Source organism: Haemorhous mexicanus, chromosome 2 (genome assembly GCF_027477595.1).
Source record: "Haemorhous mexicanus isolate bHaeMex1 chromosome 2, bHaeMex1.pri, whole genome shotgun sequence".
NCBI classification, from domain to species: Eukaryota; Metazoa; Chordata; class Aves; order Passeriformes; family Fringillidae; genus Haemorhous; species Haemorhous mexicanus.
Window position 1 is genome coordinate 29,072,145 of NC_082342.1, and position 10,945 is coordinate 29,083,089.

Sequence of the window (10,945 nt, forward strand, 5' to 3'; positions counted from 1 at the left end):
GAAATGGGCACCATGGTGTTTCCTGAGTGAGGAGGTAAGAAACATTAGATATTAACACCATTAATGGTTGGCTTGGGGAGCAGTCAGTGGGAATAAATTTCCTTAAGGGGCTGCTCCCTCATTGGTACCATTGGTGTCTAACAAGGAATGAGCTTGTGTTGCAGTAATTTCCTTAACAGGGCTTATGAACATCCACTTGCCCACCAGAGGACTTGCTGAGACAGGCTAGTCTTCTGTCAGATGTGGCTGAAATAGGATTGACAGTTTCTGGTGGTAGGGCACGATGAGCCCTGCAATTGCATATTCCTTGGTTTTTTCAGGCCACCAAGGTAAAATGTCAGAGGAACAATAAAAGACAGATTCTAAGAGGAACCAGAGGATGAATTTAGATTAGCATCTCCTAATATCTTTCAGTAGTACCCTGTGGCTGCTGTCAGTGCAGAGCCCTTCCAGACCAGTTGTCATATTTCTTCTCCCACAACTCTCTAAGGCTGAAGCAAGACAATTCTTCCCCTCTAGACAGATGAGGAGCTGCTGGACCCAAATGCTGGGCAGAGTTGCTTTTGAACAAAATGTGCCTGTGTCCCTTTGAGGACCTTAGTTTTAGCTGACTGGCCTTCAGTACACTTAAAAATCCCTGGCAGAGCTGGAATTTAGAGCCAACCAATTTGAACCTCCTTTCAATCTTTTGTATCAGCATTATGTCATCACTCTCTACCCTCAAAATGCCTTCAGCCTAGGAATGCAGGAGGACCTGGTAGGGCCTTGTGGGTACTCCAAAGTCTGTGATTCCAACAAAATGCTGCAATGGTCCAACACTGCAAACCAGAGAAAGAAAGGGATGTGGGATAATTAAACATTCAGCAGGCATCACCAGCACTGTGGAATGACCAAGGCAGGGATTTCATGGAACACTTAGTAGATGATAGCATGCATGCCCAATTGCCTCAATGCATGTGCCTACAGAGGATGAATTAACACTGCAGAAGTGTTAAGAGATGCTGGCTATCTAGAGGGTACCTGACATCTGACTGTTTTGTCCAGTTGCATAATCAGGCACACAAATCTTGCACACAGCTCTAAAAAGTTGTACTAAAGAAGCAAATTAAATGGTCATAACAAAGCTCAGGAATGAACACAAGTCTCAAAGAGGGGGCAAGTAGAAGTCCTCTCTGGCTTCAGAATCAGCAACATGAACAAACATAACTCAGGGACAGTGGTTTTATCATGGGATAGTGGTAGGCTTTTTAGAGCAACAGAAATAGCTAAAAGCTTCTATTCAATGGCACCAGAGTTGGCCAAGTTGGATAATGGTTTGGACCTGAAGCATTAATGGAGCTCCTTAAAAACTTAGAGAACACTTTGCTGGATCAGAGCCAAACATTTGTCATGCCTCCCTGTATTTTTGGCGACTTGTATTTTGGAGTCCTTACTCTTTTTTCTTTTCTGAAAGGTAGAGAGATGCCTGGGCATTGGAAGCTCCCTGCAGCATGCTGAGGAGACGTAACCTTCTTACCACGCTCCTGATTGCCTTGCCATGGGCTCTTCTCCTAACCTTGTGGCACCAGTACCCAACCACCCACTACCTCAGCCTGCTGAGAAGTAAGTGCAAAAGTTCTGCTGTCAGTGTGCAGGTGGCTGTGATGACTTCTGTTGCAAACCCTCAGCTGGTATGCTCTCTCATGGGAAGGGTTAAACAAAGACAGATTTACCTGAAGGCCCCCTCTGGGTTTGCTGACAGGAGAAACATAAACTGTTCTTAAGAGTGTGTTAAACATGCACCTTAGGTTGACTTTGGAGAGAGGATGCAGCACTAACTCCAGATAGACGTGTGCCTCTCTGAACATGAGGCAGCCTGTTAGTTATTAGTCCTCTGACATGCTTTTTTTTTTTTCCCTCTGTCTTCCTTTGTTCTGTCCCAGAAGAGACAGACGAGAACGTGACCTCTAAAGCTCTCCTTAATGGCACATCTGCACTGAGAGAAGAAGTCTTCCCATCATGCACTCGGCAGCAGCAAAGCATAGGGGCAACGCCTAAAATCATCCAGAATTATGTGTACTCTAGGCCTCCTCCATGGTCAGACACCCTGCCAACCATCTTTGTTATCACCCCTACCTACACCCGGCCAGTGCAAAAAGCTGAGCTGACCCGTCTGGCCAACACCTTCCTCCACGTACAGAACCTGCACTGGGTGGTGGTGGAAGACTCTCCGCGGAGGACCAACCTTGTATCCAACCTGCTGGAGAAGGCTGGGCTCAACTTCACCCACCTCAATGTGGAGACACCCAAGAGCCTGAAGCTGGGTCTGTCCTGGATCCCATCCCACACCCCGAGGGGGACACTGCAGAGGAACCTGGGGCTGCACTGGCTGAGGGACAGCTTCAGCAACACTGCACCACCAGAAGGCGTAGTCTATTTTGCTGATGATGATAACACCTACAGCCTGGAGCTCTTTGAGGAGGTAAGAGACATAAAATTACATGGGACAGAAAAGCAGGATAGAGCTGCAGAGCCTCTTAAGCCCAGTTGCACTTGCAAAGACCTCGCCACTCTGCATGCAGTGGCAGCTGGGGTATAGGGCAGATGCAAGCTGAAAGGGCAAAAAACATCTTTGCCACGCTATGGGCTATGGATGTGAACAGCCACTCCCACATTACGGCACCAGCTGGAGTTCCTCTTGCCAGGGACCACAGGATGTGTACCTCAGAATTTATACCTCTCCTCAGGGAGAGCTGACCTAATTTAAACAAGCCCCAAAGACAAACTTCTGGCAAGGTGTAAATATGTGCTGTTGTAGGGGTGTGACAGTTAGGGGATGATAGAAGAGTTGCTATTCTACCCACCTTTACTCCTTGGCTGGCCTTCAGTTCTCCAAGTTCCAGCCACCACAACAGGGCTGTGCCGCTGGGATCATTGAAGCTTGCCCAGACTTCTGCTGGAGACCTGGCTTTTGTGAAATGCCAAGCCTATTGTGAACTTGCAAAAATCCAGTAAACTCTCTTGTCACCAATTTAAGCCAAACTGTACTAGGCCACTTGAAGAGCAGAATTATGCATCACAACATATTTCCAGTTTTCAGAGTTGTTAGGTCTCTGTTAAGTTCATCCTTTTTACTTACTTCCAGGTCCTTTCTGACAATTTCAATGAACCCCCACACTTCTAGGCAGTAGCCATGGATAGAAAAACAAGGCAGGAGATAGGGGGAAGAAATTGGAATAGATGAGGAGAAAGATGAATCAGTCAGGGAGATTACTTGCATGAGTGTGAAGCTGGAGTGAGTGGAGTTGATAATACAGAGCTAGAGGCCTGGTATTTGGCATTTACAAAAAATTATAAAATTCTGCCATAACAAAAAGGTAAAAGTTCAAATGGGATGAGAAAAGCAGAGGTTTTCATTCTTCTGCAGGACTGAATGTGGGCACAGAAAAGCAGTGAGTTTGTTGTTCAGAGAATAACGTGCTAAGAATTTGCCTTGTGGCTGTGGAAGCTGTAGCTCTTCAAGCAGCAGCACAGGTGAACTAGAGCTTGTGCTGCCGAGAGCAATGTGATTGCGTAGGAAGTCCGTGGGGGAGGACAGGTGCCAATGAAAGCAGAGGATGGTGCACTAACGGGTTGGGACAAACGCGGCGGGGTTGAATTCTCACAGCACTGTCTCTTTCTGGCACACAGATGCGCTACACAAGGCGGGTCTCAGTCTGGCCAGTGGCTTTCGTTGGGGGGCTGCGATACGAATCCCCAAAAGTGAGCCCAGCAGGGAAGGTGGTGGGCTGGAAAACCGTCTTTGACCCCAATCGTCCCTTTGCTATTGACATGGCCGGATTTGCTATCAGCATCAAGTTGATTTTGGAGAAGCCTCATGCCAGTTTCAAGCTGGAGGGAGTTAAAGGAGGGTACCAGGAAACAAGTCTGCTGAAGGATTTAGTGACTATGGACGGGCTGGAGCCCAAAGCAGCTAACTGCACAAAGGTGAGTAGTACAAGAAATCTCAAAGATACAGTCTCCTTGTTGGGTCCTGGCTGCTTTTACAGCCTCCTGCCACACTCTTTCACCTTCCATTGTGCCTGCCCTGTGCTGGCACATATCAGTGCCAAATGATGCTGGGACACACAGATGGACAAAGCCTGCTAAATTCTTCACAGATGTGAAGCTCGGAGAGAGCTAAGGAGCAGTACTAGGCATTCTGTGTTAATAAAGAAGCTCAGATGTACAATTTGTGCCATATTGCTTCTCCAAAATCCAGGAGGTTTGGCAGAGGGTTGAGCCTGTAATTTTGCTCTAGAATGATCCCTCCTCCTTGTCACTTTTTCATGTGCCCATAAGTGTCTCCCAGGAAACATGTGTCCATAAGTGATCCCAGGGGATCAACCTCTTTCAATCACATGCTTCAAACAGCTGTGAGCCTCACTTTTCTGAGGATCCCACCCAATGGGTGAAGTACTTTCATAGTTTCTATGCTGTTCAGAAAGCCCTGAACTCTTTGTGCTTCCCTCTAGGTGTTGGTCTGGCACACAAGAACTGAGAGGCCCACTCTGGTTAATGAAGGCAAGCGTGGGTTTACAGACCCCAGAGTAGAGGTGTAAGCAGAGAGCCAGCTCCAGGGTGTGAGTATCTTTGTCTTTATTGTTTCTAGCAAGGCAAATAATCTGTACCTGATTCCTTATTTCTGCTATTATTTCCTCAAAAACTGCATATGTGACTGCTCTGGTAATTCACCATACCACTCTTTGGACAAGAAGTAGATTCACATCTTTATCCATGTATGCTCTGTATTTCCTGCTCATTCAAGCTTCCTTGCAGACCATATGGGAGTTTTGCCTGACAGAGAGAAAAGAAACAGCAGAATCCCCCAGTTTCACTCAGTATTAATGACAAGCCAAATTCTTGCCCCTGGACTCTTTCATCCAGCTGCAAACTCCCTTTGGTGTGGGAGTTGTCCTACAGCATGGAACGAGATCACACTGCTACAGTCAACCTTTTGTCCTGGCAGCCCTGCCACCTGTGCAGTGCTTCATGCATCCCCCTTCAGCTTTTATCCTGCATGAACAGCTGGGGTGTGGGTGCAGCAGCAAAAGGCTGATGGAATGCTTAGAGCACCTCAGAACAGGAACCAGCAAAGCACAACCTACACAGACTCTCTCAGTTTGGGATGCTGGGTACCAATGCTCCCAGAGCTAGGAGTACATCTGCTGCTGAGGAGGGATAGTGAATGCACTAGGAAGTGCCTTTGCAGTTCACAGAGCCAGCTTCAGAAGCAGGATGGGGGATTATGGCAACAACCATGGGTGAGGCAGGAACATATCAGAGATCATTGATACGTTCTTAGAAAGAGAATGATGATGAAGTAGTGTCCAGATACCATGCCCTCTGATCTCAATGGCAGATTTCTGCCCCAAAAGTCCCAAAAGAATAAAAGTATGCCAATTTTGGAGTACACAGCTTTTTCTGAAATCAGTCATAACTGTGTCAGGACACAGGATGCTGAATGATTTCATCCTACTTTGGAAGATATTCCAGGAGCGCTTTTAGTTTTGACCCCAATATACACCTCAGCTCAGCTCTACTGGTGCAAACAAAACTGGCAGCTTTTATACAGGCAGTCATGAGTATTTCAACTCCTGCAGTGATCTCTGTGTGGATCACTAGAAGCTGCACTCAGCATTGCCACAGCACCTCATCATCTCTGAGTGACACCATACAAATAGTGCAAAGCAATCCCAGTGCCTGCACACCCAGCAGCAGATGGAAGGGACTGGAGTTAGTTATCTAAACACAGAGACCTGGTGCCACCATAGGGACCCTGGGGTAGCCTACCTGTCCCTCCTATAGGGCACAAATTCTGTACCATTTCTGACAACCTTTCATTAATATTACAGATATCCTAGAAACACATAAATGATGCAAGATACCTGTGCTTAGGCAGCAGCTCCTCTTTTCACCAGTGCTTTTGTGAGATCCATTAGCAACAGGCTCATTTTGCACACTCGCCTGTGCTGAGTCTGCAGTTGCCTAAAGCTATGATTGCCCAAACTCAGCTCATAAGGCCTCACAGTCCAGTTAACTGCTCTGGAGGAATCACTTAATTTGTACAGGGTGAGCAGGCCTATAAAAACTCAGATTAGACCCTACTTGCCAGAGGAGGGGCTGACGGCTCTATTGGAGATGCACAATGCAGATGTAATGTGTTCACAAATGTGCTATTTTTGGATGGCCTCTTTTGTCCTCACCTCTCTCCCCGGCCAAACACTTCACCATCCTCCATAAGGTATGTAACGCACCAGCTATGGAGTCTCATGAGAATGGCTTCCCATGAGTGATTTGTTGTGGGAAAGGAAAGCAACCAGCCTAAAAGATCAAGACACTGCCACTGATTCACCAGCAGGACTTGCACCTTAATCCAAGCCATCCTCTCCAACGGTTTTAATCAGATTGTTGGCTGGATCAGCCCTGCAGATTTTTAAGGATCTTTGTACTTGCATTAGCAGTCACTTAGACCACAATGCCTTCTGCACCACTGTCTCTCATGTGGGGCAGCTGCTCTGACACATCAGGTTGGCAGGTGGCATCTACTCCAAGAGACAAATGCAAGGTAAATTGCTTGACAATCAACGGCAATCAAGCAAAATCATTAGATTGCATCTCTTAAAATTTTAAATTGAGATCTCTGCTGAAGGTTTCAGTGTATTGGAAGTTCATAATATCAAGGCTGCTGAGCTTCAGAACATTCATAGACATGATCTAGATAAGCCAGTGCTGAGAAAAAAAAGAGGCAAAATTTCTCCCCTGAGGATCTTCTGTTCTTAGACACAATCGGAAGAATGTTTCCATCTTTCCCTCATGGCAATTAGTCCTCCTTGAGGATCAGATCAAGCCAGTTAAGTCCAAGACCTCCCAGAGCCCTCCTTCCCTTTAAATCCTGCAGATGTGAGTCAGTCAGACATTGCTTGGTGTGGGATTTGGTACTCCCCTAATCTCTAATTGGACCATTTGTATGGCTGCTTGCCACAGAGCAGCCCAAAGCACTCACAGCAAACATCCCTGCTGAGTGTATTGAAACACCTTTGAAACACAGGCTTTGCCTTCTGAGAAGAGGAGGCAGAGATTTATTTCACCTTGTATTTTTCTTTCTTAAAGCCCTGAAAACTATCACGGAAGATTGGTGTTATAAAAACTACCTAATCTTATTGTTAATTTTTATTTACAGGCATCCAAAAGAGAAGAGTGTGCTTAGGTTAGCACAGGACTCTTGCTATTGTGAAATTTGGAAACAGAGAAGGTTCATCTGCATTTCACAGCTTCCAGACAGACTGAATAGATCCTCAGCTCTCACCCTCCTACTCTTTCTTTAAAAAAATTATCAGAGAAGTTAAAATAATGACTTTAAGTGCAGACAAAAAAAATCTGTCAGAAACTTTCTCTAATTCGTAAATAAAATCTCCCAGCTAAGACTCTAGTGTAGAGAGAACAAGCAGCTCTTCAGCCATATCCCAGCCCAAAGCCATGCATAGTGTGGTTGAGGAACCTGTTCACTGATGCCTGCAAGGTGTTTGCCTGAGCCAGGGGGCATAGCCATGTTGTATTTACACCTTCTTACCTCACCTTGTGTTTGTTTTGACAGAGGCAGAGGGCTGTGATTGTTCCTGAAGTTCATCAGCAACCATAGCAACTGTGCACCCTGTGTGTCCTGCCCAGCGCTCTGTTCCACTGCTGGAGGATGATAAACACCCCCAAATGTCACCACTCCAAACAGCTCCCATTGCCCAAAGAGGTGGTAGTAAGGAGGGACAGAGCTGAGGTGATGCCTTGAGATCTTCCCCACCTAGGAGAGGAGTGCTTCCCTTCCCCACTGGGCCCTGTACTTTTAACCATTTGTTAAAACTTACTAGATGGGATCTTCATTCTCCACTGTACCAGCACAGAGGCTGAAATCCAGGATGGGTGCAGGTGCCTCCAAAGGTCTCTCCTGGCATCTTGCAAAACCTGAGCTTCAGTATAGCAACTGCAAACTGCAGTAGTTCAAGGACAGGAGTTGTCACTAAAGCACAAACATGGACTTGTTGGCCTGAGGCTGGTGTGCTCTCAAAACAGCTTTAAAGCAAAGCTGGCATGAGAGTCTCTCCCTCTGAGGGATGCACTCTGATACGTACACAGATCAGCCTTCAATGTTAGAGAGGAAGCTGTGCTGAGGAACCTCATTTGGGGTTTGGGAGTTCAGAGGGGATGTGGCACCTATCCCTCAGCTCAGATCTTGAACTGTCCCTGCTTAAGGTTGTTTTGGAAAACTCCATCTGAGATCTCCAGGCACAGACCCCTCTGGATGAAGCTCCTCTCCTGCTCCAGGAGACATGGCAGGTACTGTACCTCAGAGGCCATGCCTCCATGTGCTGCTGCAGAGAGCAGAAGGCAGGGGCAAAGATGGGTGGACTTGAACGTGTTCAAGGCCTGGAAGCCTGCTGCAGCACCATCAGGTGCTTCAGGAGCCTCAAATCATGTGCATGGACTTGCTTCCTAGACCTCCAGAGAGGAAGACAACTCTCTGAGAGGGAGGTGGGTGAGAAGTGCTCAGAGAAGAGGAACCCTCAGCCTGCACTCATCTGCTGTGAGAACATCAAGGAATGTGGAGACATCATCAGAAAACCTATCTTGAGCACATACATGACAACTGAAATAACAAATGTGGCAAGGTTTTCCAGCTGAACTTTGAAAGGAGTGTGTGGTGCTGTGAAGAGAGAGGAGTCAGTGTCATGTGGAAGGGTTTCCCTTTCCCTCAATAAAACAGGAAGACAGCCAGGTGGGAGGCAGCCTACAAAACAGGAGGTGCAAATGAGGACCGAAGGAAGGATGCACTGGATTAAAAGCACAAGTGTTGGTACCATATGTGTGCGTGGGGAGTAGTGTCGCTGTCACTTTTCCAGGAAGATTCCTTGAATGACCCAGAAACCCCTCTGAGCAGATCTTTAAAACCTTCTTCACTCAGGCCATGAGAAACAAGGCTTAAGGCATTCAAAACACATCAAGGATCTCACAGCTGGGAGAAAGTTATAAGCAACTGAGTCATCCCTTGCCCAAGGAATTCAGGGCTAGCAGGAAACTTATTTATTTGTTGATTTATTTATACTAGAATTCTTCTCTGCCTATTCCTTGTTTAGCTTTGGTTTTTAGCTTAGGTCACATGACATATTCATGAAGAAAGAATATTTTCCCCCTTGCCTCAGAACAGTAGAGCTTGGTGTTCACCGATGAATGTCATATGTTCTGTGCTCCCTGGGGTTTCTTTACAATGGTATCTTAAACTGACAAAATAATCAGAAACACAGCAAGGGGGGCTGTACAGCGAAGGAAATTACAGTTCTTTTATGCAACAAACGTGGGTGGCACTAAGTTTCTGGCTCCCAAGCCATGACACTGAAGTAAAAACATGAGCAAAGGACTGCCTTGCTCAGCAGACAGTCCCCACGGGCTCTCAGGAAGCCTCCATGAAGGGGGCTCTTTGAAGGGTATCTGAGAGAGGGAGTTGGTCCATATTCCCTCAGTGGAGAAGGAGCAGCCATGCATCCTGCTGGAGGAGGGGATCCAGGATGGGAGAGGCACAGGGGATGAGATGCCTCCTTTCAGAGAGAGAGACAGGAGAAATCAAAGAATAGGCAACGACTACAGAAATGGAGACTGCATTTAGTGAGGCTAAGGCCAGGGCCTGTCTGGACGAACACACCAGCAGTACAAGGCCACCCTGCCAACTGTCTCAGCATGAAGGAAATACTGAATGGGGTGAGAAAGCAATGCATTATCTGGACTGTAGAAAGGTCCTTACAGAGCTTACTGGCACCTGATAGCATGAAGGAAGTCCAGCATCCACAGAATGCTTTTCCCTCTGCATTTGTTGGAGCTTTTTGTCCTGCCCTCTGCAGAAGGTAGCAGGGCTTGCACTCCAGTGGGCTTCACCAGCCCATCCTGAGGTGGGCTCAGTGCTTCTACCCAGCCTTAGCCCAAGATTAAGTCCCCTTCTTCGTGGTTTCAATAAATGAGCAAGAGGGAGGGAATAAAGGGGTTGATTTATGATCCTCCATTTTCTCCTCCGAGATGGGCAAAGTTTCTGCCCGTATGAACAGGAGGAGATGTGGTGATTAATTATCTGGCCTTTAACCTCACACAGGTCCTACACAGGGTTTAGGCACTGACAGTGAGTGTTTGTAGCAAGGATCTATTCCCATTGCAACAGATCCCACCACACGTGTTTTTAGAGAGCTGCTCTCTCTACATCCTTACAAGAAAGTAAAATTACTCTTTCTGTATGTACTACACTGTCAGTTCAGTCTTGGTCACAGTCAGCTCTCAAGACCAGCCCTATTGCACCACCTCCATTCTTGCCCCAGCCTGGCCCTGTGGAGCAGACACTCTGTGAATCAAGAAGTTCTGTCAGTCACTACATTGTGCAGAACTGTGACCTTGTCTGGACAGCTGACATTCCAGGCTAGCAGACAGATGGACCTGTTCAGCACAAATACTCTGTTCCCTGTAGAGCAGCCTGAGGATAGCAAGGACTGCTGCTGGCCAAGGCATATCAACTAAGGGTGGGTGAGTAAAAGGCACCACAAGTTAAGATGGCTGTTTGCCAGCAGAGCGGGGTGGAAAAGCCCAGGACAGCAGCAGCTGTCAGAGTTACAGGCTTCAGGGGAAGTGAGTGCAGTAAGGAGGGAAGCCACAGATCAAGCCTAAAGTGTTTAAACAAGAGAAGGGATCCCAGCACTGGTTTTTACTAGCATCTTAGTATCTGATATTCATATTCTCTGAGATTCATCCAACTCACCAACCAATGAATATTACTAACCTTTCATGTTGCAGAAGATACTATTGATGAACAAAAGAGAATGTCAAGAAAGTACTTTTTAATGGTTATTTATTTATATTGAATGGTACTAGAGCATTATTAAATATGATGTGAATAGTA

General features: G+C 46.7%; 1 protein-coding gene across 3 annotated transcripts in view; it reads left to right on the forward strand.

Moving 5' to 3' along the window:
- LOC132323139 (galactosylgalactosylxylosylprotein 3-beta-glucuronosyltransferase 1-like) overlaps positions 1 to 10,945 on the forward strand; it is a 28,070-nt gene extending 17,125 nt beyond the window's left edge. Inside the window, exons 2-6 of one of the 3 annotated variants that reach the window (XM_059838043.1) lie at positions 1,454 to 1,602; positions 1,926 to 2,461; positions 3,670 to 3,966; positions 4,494 to 4,601; positions 7,616 to 10,945. In XM_059838043.1, coding sequence (XP_059694026.1) covers positions 1,491 to 1,602; positions 1,926 to 2,461; positions 3,670 to 3,966; positions 4,494 to 4,580 — 1,032 coding nt within the window. In that variant the 5' untranslated portion in view covers positions 1,454 to 1,490 and the 3' untranslated portion in view covers positions 4,581 to 4,601; positions 7,616 to 10,945. Of the gene's footprint in view, positions 1 to 1,453; positions 1,603 to 1,922; positions 2,462 to 3,669; positions 3,967 to 4,493; positions 4,602 to 7,615 lie in introns of all 3 variants that reach the window. The other 2 variants (XM_059838042.1, XM_059838044.1) reach the window with 2 other exon arrangements.